Genomic DNA, 20,065 nt, shown 5'->3' on the forward strand with positions numbered 1-20,065 from the left:
TCAGTTTGTAGTCGTCCTGGCCTAAAGTATAAGACGTCCGGTGCATTCGCATCGAGCGATGCACCGGTGTTCGAATCCCGCAGGCGGGTACCAATTTTTCAAATGAAATACGTACTCAACAAATGTTCACGATTGACTTCCACGGTGAAGGAATAACATCGTGTAATAAAAATCAAACCCACAAAATTATAACAATATTATACTAGTGGTAGGACCTCTTGTGAGTCCAGACAGGTAGGTACCACCACCCTGCCTATTTCTGCCGTGAAGCAGTAATGCGTTTCAGCTTGAAGGGTGGGGCAGCCGTTGTAACTATACTGATACCTTAGAACTTATATCTCAATATGGGTGGCGCATATTTACGTTGTAGAGGTCTATGGGCTCCAGTAACCACCAAATATATCGATGTAATTTGTGATATAATTCGACAGGCAAAGAAGAAGTAGCGGCTATACTCCTGGACAACAACGCGCCCATAGAAGCGGAGACGCGCAAAGGGTTCACGCCGCTCCACCTGGCGGCCAAGTACGGAGACATCGGCGTGGCGCGGCTGCTGCTGGCCCGCGGGGCGCAGCCCGACGCGCCCGGCAAGAGCCACATCACCCCCCTGCACATGGCCACCTACTACGGACACCCCGACATCGCCTTGCTGCTGTTAGATAAAGGTACCGTCACATCCATACTACCTGGAGCGACTGCGGTCATCCACAGCGCGTTTGCAGACATCATTTTTGCCACCTACCATCCGGCTATGGAATGAGCTCCCCTCCACGTAGTTTCCCGAGCGCTATGACATGTCCTCCTTCAAACGAGGCTTGCGGAGAGTACTTAACGGTAGGCCGCGGCTCTGCCCCTGGCATTGCTGACGTTCATGAGCGATGATAACCACTTACCATCGGGTGGACCGTATGCTCGTCTGTCTGCTCGGAAAAAAAAAACAAATTTTGAAAATTGTTTCGGAAAACGGTTATGGTTTATTGAACTCTGTCAGTTGAACCTTGCATGGACCCGGGCTAGAAATACCATCGATGAATATCTGTACAGGGTTTTTTGTAATACGATATGTTCTGGGCCAATATCAGATATAAGGAGGAAACTTAACACCGTCAACAACACACACAAACATTATCTTCGTTAATATTTATACATCTTGCTCAACATAAGAACCGTGATTCTGAATACACGTACTAATAATACCTTTTGCCCTGCCACCTCTCCTGGTCGAATCTATTCAATTACCTTACCTTGTGTGTTTTTTCTTTCTCTTGCACAAAACCTGTCCTTTTTGTGTCGGAATATTGTATATCGCTTCAACAATTAATTTATGTGGTAAATACGTTTAACACGTTGAACGCTTTGCGACCAACCGGTGAGCCTAGCGTTCTATATATACCATTCGGGCCAAGCCTTTATCAACTTGATATTTTCATTCTAAAATTTATAAAATGCTATAATTTGCACAGAAGATAGAAAAAAAAGCGACTTTAACTGTCTAGTTTTTAAGATATTTTAAAAGGCCTTGATAAAAAAACACAAGTTTCTCTTGGATTAGAAAACCGTGCCGTTCGGTTTGGCTAAAGGGCCACGCATACGCGTTTTATTTGATAGCTGCAATCTGTGGCTGTGTTGTTGTGATTTAAAAAGCTGGTACAATGCACAAGGTATAATATATCTAACTCAGGTATAAATGATCTATAGTTATACAATAGTTGTTGTTAAGTCATTAGGAATGAAATTGAAAAAAATTAAGATATTGAATGAATATGAATTAAAAAAACATAATAAAAAATAAATTACTCAAATTATTCTTACAATAAAAGTACGAAGCGCGAATCCGTAATACTCTGTTCGGAGCAGTAAAATCGTAATATCGTAAGTTTAAAATGGCTGCAATCTGTGGCTTGTAGGAAGCGTTTACGTTAGAACCCTTAGGCGCATCACAGGTGACCCTTATTTCCAAAACGGTTCAGTAAGATAAGGCTCACCGGTAAGCACCGTGGCCTCAATGAAAATACTCAATTTTTCATGTGGCGTTCAACGTGTTAAAACTATCAAAAACTTATGCGGTGATTGGCTCTATACACGTAGTTACGCTTCACCAGACAAATATGCGGCATTTTGAAAGTAAATTATGAAAATAAATGTTCTATTGTTTTTTCCACTGACTTTTGTAACATAGGTTTTCCTAGCATAAAAGTCAGGGAATATTGTTATTGTATACCTCATAAAAAAGCCATGTATATTATTATACTAGTGTTAAGAATTCTTGTACGTGTTTGTATTTTAAGAGGCTTGAATAAATATTATTATTATTATTATTGTATGACTGTACGCTTAGTACGCTAGTGTTATTAAGCTAAATGCTAGTACTGATGTTTTTATAGGCGCATCTCCGCATTCGTTAGCCAAAAACGGTCACTCGGCTCTGCACATCGCCTGTCGGCACAACCACCCCGATATCGCCTTTGCACTTCTTGAACACGGTGAGTTTCCTAAACTATTTTAAATGCCATAAAACAAAGGCTAATTTCCTATTGACACTATTTCTAATTGATGCTCATGTCAATAAATATGTATATTGTAAGATTAAACACGATGTGTATATAAGCTTGAAGATATTGTTATAGACTAAAGAGTATAAAGATATAAAGGAAAAACGCTTTTTCGTCGCCAAAATCCGCCATGTACAAAAACTCTATTTTGAATTAACGAGTAAAAACAATTTCGTATAAAATTTTATATGAAGGTGAATTTTTAAGAACTATATCAAATGAAAGCTATAGATAAATATTAAAACTATAGACACATAACAGTTTTTTTATACGGTAGATAGGGCTGTGAACTATACGAAAAGATCAAAAAGTAAAAATCTCAAAAAGTGCACATAGCTGAATATTGGTTTGACAACGACGTTTTGCTTAATAACATTAATAATATTACTTGACGTAAAATAAAAAATCGTTGTCGAGTAAATCAGAATCAATTTTTTTTTTAAGAAAAAATGTAAGAAATGTAAGAAAAAATGTTTTATATTCTGATAGGCTGTTAAACAGAAACAGCGTGTACGGAATTTCGTGCGTTTTTTTTTTTGCTTAGATGGGTGAACGGGCTCACAGCTCACTTAGTGTTAAGTGGTTACTGGTAAATGCGCCCTCCACCTTGCGATATAAAATCTAAGGTCTCAGTATAGTTACAACGGTGGTGGTACCTACCCGTGCGGACTCACGGGTAAGCCATAGTTTGACTATGAAACTGTTGGAGATGAGCCAACGGCCTCCACTTTTTTAAATATTATTGCTTAGATTGGTGAATGAGCTCACAGCCCACCTGGTGTTAAGTGGTTACCGGAGCCCATAGACATCTATAACGTAAATGCCGCCACCCACCTTGAGATATAGGTCTAAGGTCTCAGTATAGTTACAATCACAAGTATAGTCACCATCAGATAGTTCGCAACACTGTTTGGCTATGAAGCCAGAGATAATATAAACATATGCTCTTCGTTCAGATGCCGATCCCGGGGTAAAATCGAAAGCCGGGTTCACACCTCTACACATGGCGGCACAAGAGGGACACGAGGACTGCGTCGAGATGCTCATCGAGAGAGGAGCTGACGTTAATGTACCTGCAAATAATGGTAAACTATAAAATAACCAATATATATATAATACTAGCTGTACCCGTCCGCTTCGCTGGGCATTTAAAATTAACATTATTATTTCTTACCCCCTCAAAGACTCTCATCATTAACGCCCCCGCAACTGGTGTAGGGAGTCCAACACTCATAAATATTAGCCTATCCATTAAGTACATCTATTTTCTACATTCTACATACCAAGTTTCAAGTCGATCGGATGCATGGTTCAGTAGTTATAACGAAACATCCGTAAAAACCACTGTAGATTTATATATTAGTATATATATATCATATAGAAATTATTGAAGAAAATTATTATTACTAGTGGTCCCGCAGTAGACGAAATTCGACTATAATTAATTGAAATTATAAGTTTGAAAATTATTAAGGTTCTGTTGTCAAAGACCATTAATACTTCTTTATTCACAGATTTCACCAAGACCACACCATAGACAAATAATATTAAAAGATAAACAATTTTTATCTATTCTCAATTTGACCACAGACTTTAAGCAATAACAAAAGTTTGACAATAAACAAAGAGTATATATGTGTGTGTGTGTTAAATTCATGGTACATTTAATGTATTATTAATGCATTAATAAAAGAAATATTAATATTCTTCTCTCCCTATAAGTTATAGGGAAAGTGTGGGAAATTTCATACTCCTCTGTCCGCGCAATTTTCGTAAAAAGGGATACAAAGTTTTTGCTTCACGTATTAAGATATAGATTATCAATAATCATATTTCTTTTAATGTGTTTAAGTCGTCGCTCTGTTTCTAAAAAAAACAATAATTAATTGCACATAATTATAAAAAAAATGGCGGTTGAGTTTATTCCCCCGGCTCCTCTCATGATTGTGGCTCTTATTGCAAGTTGCTAAGGCGAAGTTTAATTGGATAATAATAAATATAGTTAGAAACCCAATAAATTTAATGGAATAATGAAAATAAACAAATGAAAAAAAAAACCGACTTTAACAGTAGAACGTATTTATGAGAACGAAAACATATCCATTGAAATAAATTTAAAAATATATATATATTAGAAGAATATATTTAGATTATTATATTATATGTATATATTATATAGATATATTTAGACTTAGAATATATTTTCTAAATAGGATTATAAATTCGAAATTCCGAGTTCTTAACAAGCAGTAATAATAAAGCCACTGAATTGAGGATCCTCATCTTGTTTTGAAGTCTGTTAATAAATTTAAAAGCTTAAACTTTTTGATCTAATAACGATCTAATAAGCGACTAATGGTAAATTATCGTGTTTAAATTTACGTGAACAATAAAAATATGTGCATTAACACTTGCTTTGTGAGATAAGGAGAGAGCACTCTATCAACTCAGAACCTAATTACCAGACTTTTGCAATAACATTAAATACGCATAGTTTGGTTTTAGACATTCAATCGAATACAATATACTAAATTAGAGCACTAGACTAGTTGATAATTATCGTATTACTCTTGTCGTCCAAAAACTTTGCTAATATAGTTTGTAGACCAAAGGTACGTAGCTTCTGCGAGCGATCGCCGAATCTAAGCAGGGCTGGCCTCATCAGTTTTCTAACAAAGTCGCCATTTTTGTGTGTAAAGTAAATTGATCCCGATTTATCGTAAACTGATGAGATATAATAATAACATTAAAAAAAAAACATAGCTTAGATGGTGGACGAGCTCACAGCCCACCTGGTGTTAAGTGGTTACTGGAGCCCATAGACATCTACAACGTCACATGTGCCACCCACCTTGAGATATTAGTTCTAAGGTTTCAGTTTAGTTACAATGGCTGCCCCATCTTTCAAACCGAAACGCATTACTGCTTCACGGCAGAAATAGGCAGGGCGGTGGTACGTACCCGCGCGGACTCACAAGTGGTCCTACCACCAGTAGACTGATGAGATGTGTAATAATAACGTTGGACGTGGTCAGGTCTGACTCCGGTGCACCTGGCTGCGTCGGAGGGTCGCACGGGCGTGCTGAAGGCGCTGCTGGCGGCGGGCGGGCAGTGCTCCGCCAAGACGCGCGACGGGTACACGCCGCTGCACGCCGCCGCGCACCACGGTCACCACGCCGCCGCCAGGACGCTCATCGATGCCGACGCTGACGTCACAGCTAAAGCCGCGCACGGGTACTCACCTACACGGGCTGATAGACGGAGCTCACAGACGTCACGACGTGCTCGTTGTCTGAATTAATAGTTAACTAAATTTTAAGCGTCAGGACGCTACTTTGAAAAAGCGGCGCGACACGAAGCCTAGACTAGGCAACGCGAAGCCGCCATCGCCCAAAACCTGTCTTGTCGGATCCCCCGGATCTACGCTCGGTGTTTTTGGGCTCTTCAAGCACCGGTCACCACCCTCGTCCACTCCGATGAGTTCGACAAGGGAAGTAACTCACAGACATAGCCCACTGAGTTTCTCGCCGGATCTTCTCATTGAGTTGCGATTCCAATCCGGTGGTAGATTCTGCGAAGCAATGCTCTAGGCTATGCTAGGGTAGTTTTCCCTATGCTAGGGTTAGTAATTCAGGTCGAGCCCGTGAGCTCACCTACCGGTCCGCGCGAAATTGCAATAACCCTTTAGGCTACCAACGATTACGTAGGAAAAAGAAAGAAAAGAATAACAGACTAATTAAAACTTATTAGTCTTCTCAATACCGCAACTACTATTTGACTCAATCCTCCAACTGTGTCATAAAGATAAAAATAATACACGCTTATACGTTCGAGAAACTTTGTATGCTTGATGTTACCGTAAACGACCAATAGATGGCGTGAAATGTTGATTACAACCTGTATGCTTAGCAAGAGACGGCTTAAATAAAGTGACCTAACTTCCTTAGTATTAAGTCAATGATTATCTAGATTGCACAAAGTGGGTTGCTCGCTCCGGGCATTTCAATATTGCAATAATGGTTACTTTATAATAACTCTTGTAAAAATGAACATTAAAAAAAATAAAAAATAAAAAAAAAGACATCCCCGCTGAGTTTCTTGCCAGTTCTTCTCAGGACGGAGGCTAGTTTTTGTGAATTGGCGGTAGTTCTTTTTGACACTTAACAAGTATGTACTTTCATTTATGTTGAATAAAAAAATTGATTTGATTTGATTAAGCAAAGCATCCTATTCAAGTTGGTTCAATGAGGTCCATCATGTTCCCTTGGCAGGTTCACGCCGCTGCACCAGGCCGCGCAACAAGGACACACGCTTATTATACAGCTGCTGTTGAAACACAACGCCGACCCCAACGCACTGTCAGCCGTGAGTTTTTATGCCCTGCTTAGCTACAGGACCAAACTAAACTAAAGAATATTATCGGTGAAGGTCCCGTATATAAATCAACAGTTTAGAAACAGTCTGGATAGTTGTTTTTGAAAGATCCTCTCGATCCTAGATATTTTCCATTGGTTAGGTAAAATTATCACCTAATGTGGATATACCAACGATCCTAATACCAAACTAGATGTTAACATAAAGTCTTTCTGACAGTCTGAATTTATCCGACAACAAAAAAAGTGAGTTATTAAAATGTTCTCCTCACACAGAACGGTCAGACGCCGTGTGCCATCGCGGACCGGCTGGGTTACATCAGCGCGGTGGAGGCGCTGCGCCCCGTCACCGAGAACACGCTCAGTCAGGCCGTCGGGGACACCGGTAAGTGGCGTGCTTCAATAAGACTCCTACCTTGAGAAATGAGGTCGCAATCTCGATGTTTTGAAACTTCTTTAGAAACGTTGTGATTTCAAACTCGATAAAACGAAAAAATAAGTCCATAGAGACACAAACACATAAATGTACAGAATTCAGCCGGCGACAGAACGAGATAGAACACATTAGACGTTCTCGATCTCCTCTTCGTAGCATCCCCACTATCGTCTACTAAACATTGTCCATATGTATGCTCCTGTGTAGTGAGATAGTCAGTATATCTATATCTTATTTATAAGTTTCAATTATACCGTGTGACACTTGCAAACACACACACTTTTTTTATTGGCCTTGTAATCAGACGAGCATACGTTCTGATGGTGAGTGGTTAGTGTCGCCCATGGACCTCAGTAATTCCAGGAACAGAGCCAAGCAGCTGCCTACCTTTAAGTACTCTCCACAAGCTTCGCTTGAAGGACATGTCATAGCGCTCGGGAAACACCGTGGAGGGAACCTCATTCCAAAGCCGGATGGTACGTGGCTAAAATATCTCTGGAAACGCACTGTGGATGAATGCAGTGGCTCCAGGTTATTTGGATGATCTGTACTCCGGTGTCGCGCGGTGCGTTGGTAAAAACGAGAACGAATTGTAAAGATGATGTCCACTATGACAATAACAGTGGTACAACCTATGTGGGTTAACAATACGCTTTGCCGCCAGAGAAACGACGACCGGTATTTTGTCAATGCCAATGACCTCGCGCAACCTACACGGAACCAAGCTTAGTGTTTGTCGCGAAAACTTGTACCAGAAAATTAATGGTTAAATAAAATTTCGCATAGAGATCTCTTTGATCTAAATATATATTAAGGAAACACGCACAAGTTATAAAGCTGTGCCGTACAGACGTAAACAGTGGGAACGCTGGTTTAGCGCCAAGCGCCAAGCGATTGCAGCGTGATTTTGAGAAAAGGACGAATGTTTTGGTTGGGTAATTAACCCTTTTGGTGCTTAGTTTATTTTCAGATATTGTACAGAAATTTGCTAAAAATTGTTTTAAAAAAAAAACCTTATTTAGAACTTTAACTTAAAGAAAAATTCATAGTAAAATAATTTTAAATAATTATTTACATAATGTTATTAAGTTATTAAAAAGTTATAGATGTGCGCGCTAAGACACGTCCGTACATGTCGATACCTAATATCTATAATCAAACTGCGCAATAGTCGATATTCCGACGCTGCGTACTTTATACGCATTGATAGAGATTCTATCTATCGACGCTTCGCGCTCTAAGGGTTACGCGTAAATACCTTCGCTTCGATCTCATGTCTCGAGCCGGACTCACGGACTCCGATCATGACAATCTCAATACACCTGTCCTAGTAAAACTGGAAAGGCATCCGGGCCAACAGTTATCCTTCAATCCTAAAATAAGAAAAAAAAAACAATCGCAAGATTTTTGTTTTGTCGTTCACTTTCTGTTCTGGAATTTCCACTGAGTTTCTCGCCGGATCTTCTCTCAGTGGGTCGCGTTTCCGATCCGGTGTTAGATTCTGTGAAGCACTGCTCTTGCTAAGGCCAGTGTTAGCAACACTTCGGTTTTAGGCCCGTGAGTTCACTTACACGTCAAGGAGAAACTGAAATAGCCTCTCAAGGCTATCAGCATAGGTAGGAAAAAAAGGAAAAATAAAAGTTCTGGAGGATGGAGGAACCCGCCCTGTGTCGTGAATTAAGCAAACTATTCTTGATAGTTTGTGATTAGTAAATTTTCCACACAAAAAGAAAATCGGGGGTTTTAGGTAGCACTGCCGAAGATTTTCGTCTAAGTAGTACACATAATAGTCCAATTTCCTATGTTTAATGTCAATTTCAGGTCATAAAAATCTAATATTAATTGTTTTTCTACACAATACAAAATAGCCCAATATTTCGTCAAATAGAAACATCTACATTTTAATAATAAATATCACCTCATTAAACTGGTTTACAAAATTACGTAATGGACATTGAGTGTAATCTGTGTTGCGAAATACTATAAGGTCAGGATCATTGATACATTTAATATCGAACTTTAAAACATCGTCAGAAAACACAAAATGCTATAAAAGCTTAATTACATTTTGCACCAAACAAAATCCGACATAATTTTATTCCAATCTATTTATAATTATGGCATCACCCTGTGAATTGATCAGCGTAACATATGTTTTGGACAAAAATAGGATAAAACATTTAAATTAAGTTGTGTTTATTACATATTGACATTTTCTATGAACATATGTTTATTATCTCCTTACTGTCTCTTCTTCAATAAATTTTAAATTTAAACTTTTATTGTAATTACAGTAGTATTTTTATTGCTTTGGATTTGGGTATCGATGGACGACCTAGGGTTCACCTGGGCTGACTGGTTACCAGAGTCCATAGACACCAACAACGCGCAACACCCCGAGATTAGAGTCTCATTTCAACAACACTACAACAGCTGCCCTACCCTTCAAACCGGAAACGCATTACTGCTTCACGGCAGAAATAGGCAGGGTGGTGGTACCTACCTACCGTACGGACTCACAAGAGGCCCTACCAGCAGTAACTTACTATTATGTGTTTATTTGCCACGTTTAAGCAATACCTAAATACGAATGTTATACGTAATATTTATTGAACACATTAAACTGGTTACAAGTTTCCAAAAGTAAATGCTCACAGTGATTAAATTTAAGGTTACGTGCAATAGCTATAACATAAGATTTAATGTCAAAGCTTCCAAAATAGTAGCCGTGATTTTCGTGCACAGAAACTATACTTGAGTCCTTAGAACTTATATCTCAAGGTGGGTGGCGCATTTACGCTGTGGATGTCTATGGGCTCCAGTAACCACTTAACACCAGGTGGGCTGTGAGCTCGTCCACCCATCTAAGTAATAAAAAAAAATATATATATATATATAGGAAGTACCTAATTAAATCCTTTCCGAAACCTTTGTAAAATCTGTTCGAAATTGAGCCTGTATTGCCACTTACATTTTATGTATAACCAAAATAAGTGATCACGTTACTAAACTTGCGACGAATGAATCAGTATTCGTCCTTTATATTCAAGACGATCACACGAGTCGAGTATCTTTTTCGAACGACGTACGTGTAACTATGTATGTGAATATGCTTTATTAGCCCGCCTTTAATAAATTGACCCGTCCTTTATAATATCGATATTTTTGAAAGTAATTTTCACCAAGCTCAAGACATGCGATGATCTAAAAAAATATCATACGTATTAAGGACCGACGATAAAACAATAATTTAATATTTTAACGATGATGACTAGGAAAATAATGTTTTTATTACGAAAAAGCGTTTTTTTAATTACCGTTGTAAGCATATGGTCCAACTATGGCGTATATTCATGGTCTCCCATAGACGTCAGCAATACCAGGGGCACAGGCAAGCCGTTGTATATTCATGGTCTCCCATAGACGTCAGCAATACCAGGGGCACAGCCAAGCTGTTGTATATTCATGGTCTCCCATAGACGTCAGCAATACCATGGGCACAGCCAAGCCGCTGTATATTCATGGTCTCCCATAGACATCAGCAATACCAGGGGCATAGCCAAGCCACTGTATATTCATGGTCGCCCATAGACGTCAACAATACCAGGGGCACAGCCAAGCCGCTGTATATTCATGGTCTCCCATAGACATCAGCAATACCAGAGGCACAGCCATACCGCTGCCTGCTGCTGAGGACTCTTCAAACCTCGTTTCCAAAGCGATATATCATAGGATTAACTGATTTTTATGCTCATATTATATATTTATTTTAAAATTTAATATTACTACTCGGGCAAAGTCGCTAGCTGATCCAAACCGCTTTTTGCTGTTTCTAAAAACACAAATTTTATTAACACTTTAAATAACCTTGATACATTTTCAATAAATTCCTATAGTGACTAACAATAAAATGATGAAGATTCCAAGGTAGGATCTAAAAAATTTGTATATAGAAGAAACATGTGGATTATTGGTCAAATATGTACTTACGTCAGCTTGTAAAGTATACTATGTAAATACATTTCATGTTTCTCGTAACGCGTACAATAATACATTTCAATGAGCGGTTCTGTCCTACTGACACACCAGAACGTTCTTTGTAAGCAAATCAATTTGATATTTACCGACAACATGGCCACGTCATATCGCCAGAACAATGCATCAGTAAATATAATTGAATTGTACTTTTGCATTATACGAGATCGAAATACGAAATTCTCCATTGAGGGGCGAGCAATGGTTTATTTTGTACCGTGACATTCCAAAAACGTGAGTGGATAAAGAACACTCTCTATTTTAGAGCTAATTATTATTTATTTGGTTAGAATGGTGGACGAGCTCACAGCCCACCTGGTTTTTTTTAAGTGGTTACTGGAGCCCATATACATATATAACGTAAATGCGCCACCCACCTCAGTCAGGTCTCAGTATAGTTACAACGGCCTCGCCCTTCAAACCGAAACGCATTACTGCTTCACTGCAGAAATAGGCAAGGTGGTGGTACCTACCCGCGCGCACTTACAACAGGTCCTACCATAGGTTGCCTCTTTTCCTTTCACCTTCTCTTGAGTACCAATTTGTAACTATTTTGCTATATTTGTCATTTCCTCTGACCATGTGACTACTATGCAATACGCTAATTTTGAACTACGAATAAAATAAGACGTATTAAACTGTTTGCGTATTAAACGAATCCTGTGTAAATCTTTCTTGTTTAAAGTTGAAACTATAACTTTAGCAGATTATACGTTTTGTGTGTTCCCGTTTTTAGATTACGGCTTTAGGGCGTGTTCACGATGGAATCGAATACGTGCATCAATCGATAAAAGATATATATTTGTCAAGTTTTTTGTCTCAAATCTATGGCTGAACAATGTCAATTCGTGGCACTGAAGATTGAAAAATTAAAAAGCTACTTTGACCCATGCTCGAATCAAAATCGCGTTTTATTTACTCTCGTCTCGCAGCAAAAGCGCCAAGTTTGAGCAGCAAATTAGGTGAAAATATATTTTTATCAAAATCTGACCAATAGTTTTTGAGTTATCCTCGGTAATGCATTTTTAAATGACTTTGACTACACATTAATAATAATCTCGTTTTATTTCGTTGAAGTCCGTGTTATATTTTAATATAAATTTGTATTATTAAATCTTATCGTTAATTATCCGTAATTATTACATAATCTATATAGATATATAAATGAATTGCTGTTCGTTAGTCTCGCTAAAACTCTAGAACGTCTCTACCGATTTGGCTAAGTTTGGTCTTGAATTATTTGTGGAAGTCCAGAGAAGGTTTAGGTAGATAAACATGAAAATGCTCGGAATTAAATAAAAATAACAATTTTGTTTTTCCTTTAATGTGTCTTCCGTCGGACGGATTCCTTTTGTTTGTTTTAATTTTATTTTATACAAAAGTTTAGGTATTTTATTTATCGATTGATTCACTACGAAGTCTGCCGGGTCAGCTAGTTAAAAATATGAAACCAAAATAACATTACTTTATGAACGCGTCCGAACGCCTTTAAATCCAACTAGCATGGCTTACGCCGACGTAATTTCGTCAGTTTGTTGGCCATTTGCCATTGTTTCTACGATTTCACTAATAACCAGAAACTGCAATTCATTCTATAGGCGCGGACTCGTATGACCGAAGATTGATCATGCGTGCCTAAATAACGATTTGTATGATAATGATTGTCATGTCATTTTTGTGTATGAAAATTGCATTATAAATGCAAATGGCAATACTTCGACAACAGATACTCGGTTAGTTATACTAACAATTTTATTATTTAATTAAGTTGGAGATGTAAAAGCTGCCTCATAAAACTTCAATATGAATGAAGATTCGCGGAATATATTACACTGATTGGAAAAGAATGTCACGGTAGGCCCTGTGTTTTAAGCGAGTATCGGACCCCATAAACACTACAATGTTAATGCCGCCACCTATCATGAGACATGAGGTCTAAGTCTCAATAGTATAACGACTGTCCAACCTATCAAAGCAATACAGATATCAGTTTCGAAACAAAAACAGGCAGGTTAGTGTTACCTAACCGTGCCGTCACACAAGAGGCGCCCTCTGAGTTTCTCGCCGGATCTTCTCAGTGGGTCGCGTTTCCGATCCGGTGGTATATTCTGCAAAGCACTGCTTTTGCTAGGACCAGTATTAGCAACACTCCTGGTTTGAGCCCCGTGAGCTCACCTACTCGCTCGGTTACGCTGACATAACATCTCAAGGCTTAGGTAAAAAAAACAACACAAGAGGCCCTATTAATACTGTTACGCCGGTAAGAATAACGCCATCTATCGCCGAATAATCGAAAGAATATCGAAGGATCTAGTAGCCCCTAGAACACTCGAGAAGTACAACGCCATCTATTGTCAAATAGCGGAAACACTACTAGAAATGTGTGGAATATTCTCGATAATTCTAGGAATGTGGTATCGGCTATAAAAGCGTTGTAGAAATGGCACGCAGGCAATTAGTAATCGGAACTACTCGAAGCGAAACAGCGAACGGATCACCTGAAGCGAAGCGAAAGAACCGAATTGAGAGTTTTAAAGTGATTGTTGAGTCTTTTGAGTGTTCTAGGTGCTAATACGGTGTTAACTTGTATTTCGGTAGAATTTTTATTTATCCTGAACCTCAGCGCGTAACAATATGTATTAATTATACAAATTATATTTTATGCAGGTTTGTTTTTTGTTACACGATGTTACTCCTGTTGTTCCTCCTGGGTGGAAGTCATTCGTAAAATTAAGTTAAGTACGTATTTCATAAAAAAAAATGGTACCTGCCTGTATCGCCAGGTTAGTAGAGCCCCGTGAGCTCCTAGGAGCTCCTAGTTAGGAGAACCTAATATAACCCCTCGAGGTTACAATAATAGGTTGGAAATAAAAACCTGCCGGATTGATGAACAACATTGTCGGATCGTTAGATACGATTATTCAAATACTAGCGGCCCGCTTCGGCTCCGCTCGGGTCTTTAACAAAATTTTTTATTATTTTTTTAAATAAAATAACATTTATTGCAGCATAACTATAGTAATTAGACATAAGCTGTCGCGACACATTTTGTGAATAATAATGTGTTCTACAAAGTCGTAGTACAATATTTTATTCTATAATCAATAGTTTTCGCAGCGCACGCGATGTAAAGAATATTTTAGGTAATTTTTTACACCTTGGGTTACATTATTGGAGTTTTAGTAAGGATCCCTAATTTTTTTCAAAAAAGATTATAGCCTATGTCACTCGGGAATAGTGTTGCTTCCAAACAGTGACAGAATTTTTCAGATCGGTTCAGTAGTTTCGGAGCCTATTCAATACAAACAAACAAATCTTTCCTCTTTATAATATTAGTATAGATAAGCTAATAAGTATAAAAAATACCCGTGTTCGGTAATATTGACAAAGAGAGAGTCATGTTTGTCGCGATAAATATTACTACAAAGAAGACGAGATGTGTTACGTGTTAAAATAGAAACGGAGAAAATTTCGGCGGCTTTTGATGAAGCAAAGTTTCGTAACTGGATATATCAGTGGTCTCAGTATCGCTCTCGTTATCAAGTGAAACGGTACGACCACATTTGTATGAAAGGTCGGATGTTTCAAAACCAACATACGTTGAGGACCGGAAACGATAGATCATATTAATAAATACAATGTGAATGATTAAAAGTAAAACGGTTTGGTTTTTTATTCGTTTGTGATCACGAAAAATGTAAAGTATCTATACAAATACCGGAAACTTTTGTAGCCTTTGGATTGTAAAAATTAAGCGTAAAAAACTATGTAACATACTTGGGAAAACTTAAAGACCAAACGAGATGGGAGGACGAGCTCATAGCATACCAGATATCTCGTTATCGGAGCCCATAGACATCAATGTAAATGCCGTTACCCACCTTAAAACATGATTTCTGATTCAGAGTAGTTAAAGTAAAAATATATTATTCATATTATTTATTGTATTCACTTTAATTGATACTTAGCAGTATTAATATTATTTTAACTGCTAACCACGCTTATTTGGGTCACGTCTATATATAGCGTGAAACGTGTTTATTAAATATATATGTATGTATAACAGCATCATCATAGGTAGGTACTATTAGTTCGCGCCTTTATCGAATGAACTCAGCAAATAAATACGAAACCTCTTATTTTATTGGTTTTCAATGATACCATAGAACGAACTATTTTAGTATGCTATTTAGAAAGAAATTGATAATATTCAAATGTTTGGAACGAAGTTCCTTATGGGACGATGCGGAGGGGTACCCTAACCGGGAAAAAACGTCCGTAACGTAAGATTTTTATTAGTAATGCACAGTGTACGACTTAACTTTGTAATAACGTACAAAAAATTACATATTTTTTATTATTCATTGACCACGATCCCAGAGCGTTCGTTTGCGCCATACATACACTAACTCTTATGCAAACAACCGTGAATGAAGTGTACCACAATAAGTTCGCACTTTACCGAATGACCGTGGGCTGTTGCGAAACCTCCAGTTTTATTTTCTTTATACCTCGAATAGAACTTAAATTTAATATTTTTATAATAAGGAACTTCGTTCCTATCCGGTGACCCACGACACCACACGTCTTTTTTTATCTCTGTTATCAGTTTACGATGAAAGGAAATGATTAAGATGAATGAACTTAAAAACTCGACAGATGTTTACGCGAAAGACGAGGATGGACGTTTTGCTTCTCGCTCGTTCGTCGGGCATTCCTCCAGGATTACGACAAAGTTAATTCTCCGCGAGAATCCTAAGTCTGTAAAAGTTTTTTTTTTTTGCATACACACGCACGTGAACCGGCGTCAATGATACAGCGGGCGGGCGCGGGCAGTCGCCGCGCGACCTCTCTACGCTTATCACGACGCACAACACTACACAATTCAATTAACCGATCAACTAAATCCAATTCAAATAAAGAACGACGCGTTAATATTTAGAATTCGAAAAAGGAACGGAGTGTTTGTAGCGCTCAACCGTCGGCGCGGCCATATTTGCCGTTAATAAAATTTGTGCGTTTACGCTAATTATTTCACTATAGTGTTTCTTTTTGTACTTACGGTACCGTTGTTGGTTTCCGCGAATATTCGATGATGTAAGTGGTGGATCGGTGTGTGATCGCTTTGTTCGTCGGATCGACACCGGTGCTCTAACAGTGCGGCTCTAAGAAGAAACCGAAAGTGTATTAGTGACACGCTAAATACAGAAACCTTGCTGTAGTTTGGGTATGTTTATTCATTCGCTGATTAGATAAGTGCGTTCTTATGATCTGTTGCTTCGTTTTTAATATACACGCGTACTGACCAGCATGGTTAGCATATGTGGCCGATCGCCAAAATTTATTATTAAACCTGCCAGCAGGAATTTTAATTTTACACACAGTGCACGCCATTCAGGGGTTATTTTTGATATTCGCATATGACTTTGAACGACTGAGCCTGTATTATATTGTTCCAACGAAAATAATTTGCAGCTGACAAGTGATTTACTTTACGTCTGTTACGACGTTACGTCATCCTGTATATCAATGACATGCTGTCTATTGATGGCATGCATTGCTATGCAGATGATAGCACGGGGGATGCGCGATATATCGGCCATCAGAGTCTCTCTCGGAGCGTGGTGCAAGAGAGACGATCAAAACTTGTGTCTGAAGTGGAGAACTCTCTGGGGCGAGTCTCCAAATGGGGTGAATCGAACTTAGTTCAATTCAACCCGTTGAAGACACAGGTTTGCGCGTTCACTGCGAAGAAGGACCCCTTTGTCATGGCGCCGCAATTCCAAGGAGTATCCCTGCAACCTTCCGAGAGTATCGGGATACTTGGGGTCGACATTTCGAGCGATGTCCAGTTTCGGAGTCATTTGGAAGGCAAAGCCAAGTTGGCGTCCAAAATGCTGGGAGTCCTCAACAGAGCGAAGCGGTACTTCACGCCTGGACAAAGACTTTTGCTTTATAAAGCACAAGTCCGGCCTCGCGTGGAGTACTGCTCCCATCTCTGGGCCGGGGCTCCCAAATACCAGCTTCTTCCATTTGACTCCATACAGAGGAGGGCCGTTCGGATTGTCGATAATCCCATTCTCTCGGATCGTTTGGAGCCTCTGGGTCTGCGGAGGGACTTCGGTTCCCTCTGTATTTTGTACCGTATGTTCCATGGGGAGTGCTCTGAGGAATTGTTCGAGATGATACCAGCATCTGGTTTTTACCATCGCACCGCCCGCCACCGGAGTAGAGTTCATCCATACTACCTGGAGCCACTGCGGTCATCCACAGTGCGTTTCCAGAGATCTTTTTTGCCACGTACCATCCGGCTATGGAATGAGCTCCCCTCCACGGTGTTTCCCGAGCGCTATGACATGTCCTTCTTCAAACGAGGCTTATGGAGAGTATTAAGCGGTAGGCAGCGGCTTGGCTCTGCCCCTGGCATTGCTGAAGTCCATGGGCGACGGTAACCACTCACCATCAGGTGGGCCGTATGCCCGTCTGCATACAAAGGCAATAAAAAAAAAAAAAAAAAAAAAAAAACGTCTTTCCACAAATTAGCTGCTATGAAACCAACAGAACCTGAAAATACAATTTAACAACACTCATTGATTCTTGTGTCTATAATTTAACTTAGATATTCAATTTAACGTAGTTTTTGTTAAATTATTTTCCTTGAATAACAAATGTTCAATAAAACATCACACGTTATTGTTCAATAAACGATGACACAGTCATGTTTTGATTAGAAATATGATATCATTAACGTGCACATGGCGTAACTATGTTTCATTGTATTGAAAAGCTGCTCAACTAAACAAAATAACTTGCGAAATTGAGTCTACTGCTCCTGCGAGTCGATTTAGTAATAATATAATCAGCAAGAAAGACTGAATAAGGTTTTGAAAAATGTATTACAAATTACTTACGGCTTTACTTGTAGAGTCTACTAGTTAACTAGGTACAGCGATATATCGTTATATTCGTCGGTTGCCTTATTATTGAGTTGGGATAGTTCAGTAGGCATTAAGGAAGAGCTAAGTCGGATACTACGAATATAGTACGAAAATGTGGTGCATAAAGTATAAATGAGTCGACTATTATCAAAGCCGGCAATGTGACTTTTGGACAATTATTGGTGAATCAGAAAAACGAATTATTGACTTTGTATTCCATTGGCAGTCACAAAACTCTTCTGAACGAAATCTTAGATAAATAACAGGTTAAGTATCAACCTTTATTTAATGCAGGTTTTGAACCGTATTCTTTGAAGGAGACGATTATATTCAAATCAATCTGTATTGACATATCAATAACATTTTTTTGTCCAAATGCACAGATTGCCACCTTTGATAATAGACGACTCAAATTTACATGTACTCCTGGCTGAAAAATATAATTTTGAATAGATTACATACATTTAATGAACTTGAAATATATACATATTTTTTTATTTTAAAGTTTTGCGGTCATCAAGTCGGTTAATTTCGGTTAATTCGTCACGCGAGCCTCCAAACACCTCATGGGTACGGTTTTAATAGCCGAGTGATGTAACGCCCGGTTTGACCTCAGATGTTTCGTATGAGTTATCTCATGGTACCTACCGGGAAACCTGTTCCGTAGAGTTATGTACGCTGCGACTAAATACTCCGACAGAATTTTACGTAAAAAACGACGCACTACGCAATTTAATTGGGCCCAGACATAAGCTATACGGTTAGAAATCTTACACTTTGACTATAAACATATTAAAGTAGCTGATAATTTATTTATTTATTTATGTACACACAAAAAAGAAGACATAGTACAAGGTAATAGGAAATTTATGTACAAAGGCACTGCTTATTTCTTTAAAAAATCTCTTCCAGCAGACCTGCGAGAGGATTATGAGAATAATAATTAAAAGTGATGAGTGTGTGTAGAACAGCTAAAATAACAAATACAACATGAGAATTATAGTAATGCACATACACATAGCAAATATTGTTAAACTTGAATAAAAAATATTATAAGTAACACAATATATACGAAGAGTATTATTTATGTGGAAAAAGGGTCTAGTCGTTTGATAAAAGTTATGCTTTTAATACCAAGAAAAACAGACCTGAGTGCTTAGTGCGAGTTTTTTAACTTTTTCGATAGCGTAACGTCCTAACTGCAAACGTAGGGAAAACTGGCACTAAGGACACTTATTATCTTTTCATTTATCGTGGTACATAGTGTTGATCAACTGCAAAGGAGTGGTCGCCTGTATACACGCCCAGTGCAAATATAATTTAAACTTAACTAAAGATTCGTCTTACAACTGCCCGAGTCAGGATATTTTTCTGTTTTGTTACGGACGCTGGGAAGATACACGATAATATGCCCGACATGCCCTAATAAATGTGCAGATCCCAAATGTCAAATATCTCGTAATGTCGTTACTCATTACGTCCCTCCACGGTAAATAATGTATAGTAAGTAAAGAAACGAGCTAGTGCCCGCGGACATCAGAGCTCATTCTCCATCGCTACATTGTTTACCTAACCATACAATTAATTTGGTAAATATTTTCAATGTCCACATAACTCCAATAATTAAAAGATGTCGATAAAAGGCGAATAGTGAAAATATCAATAAGAAGTCAGCTGTAGCACCATAGGTGTACTATGTATTGACACAATTAATTACCAATTATTTCTAAC

At 38.5% G+C, this 20,065-nt stretch overlaps 2 protein-coding genes across 5 annotated transcripts in view; both read left to right on the forward strand.

Annotated features, from left to right (window-relative positions):
- Positions 1 to 20,065, forward strand: part of LOC101740231 (ankyrin-3) — a 165,912-nt gene that overhangs the window by 76,577 nt on the left and 69,270 nt on the right. For all 3 annotated transcript variants that reach the window (XM_038021046.2, XM_062676484.1, XM_038021047.2), the window contains exons 12-17: positions 432 to 665; positions 2,385 to 2,483; positions 3,509 to 3,637; positions 5,588 to 5,786; positions 6,824 to 6,917; positions 7,202 to 7,310. In XM_038021046.2, the coding sequence (XP_037876974.1) occupies positions 432 to 665; positions 2,385 to 2,483; positions 3,509 to 3,637; positions 5,588 to 5,786; positions 6,824 to 6,917; positions 7,202 to 7,310 (864 nt within the window). The remainder of the gene's footprint in view (positions 1 to 431; positions 666 to 2,384; positions 2,484 to 3,508; positions 3,638 to 5,587; positions 5,787 to 6,823; positions 6,918 to 7,201; positions 7,311 to 20,065) is intronic.
- Positions 16,076 to 20,065, forward strand: part of LOC134201536 (uncharacterized) — a 56,393-nt gene continuing 52,403 nt past the window's right edge. For both annotated transcript variants that reach the window (XM_062676487.1, XM_062676488.1), the window contains exon 1: positions 16,076 to 17,862. In XM_062676487.1, coding sequence (XP_062532471.1) covers positions 16,931 to 17,848 — 918 coding nt within the window. In that variant the 5' untranslated portion in view covers positions 16,076 to 16,930 and the 3' untranslated portion in view covers positions 17,849 to 17,862. The remainder of the gene's footprint in view (positions 17,863 to 20,065) is intronic.

Source organism: Bombyx mori, chromosome 27 (genome assembly GCF_030269925.1).
Source record: "Bombyx mori chromosome 27, ASM3026992v2".
Classification (NCBI taxonomy): Eukaryota; Metazoa; Arthropoda; class Insecta; order Lepidoptera; family Bombycidae; genus Bombyx; species Bombyx mori.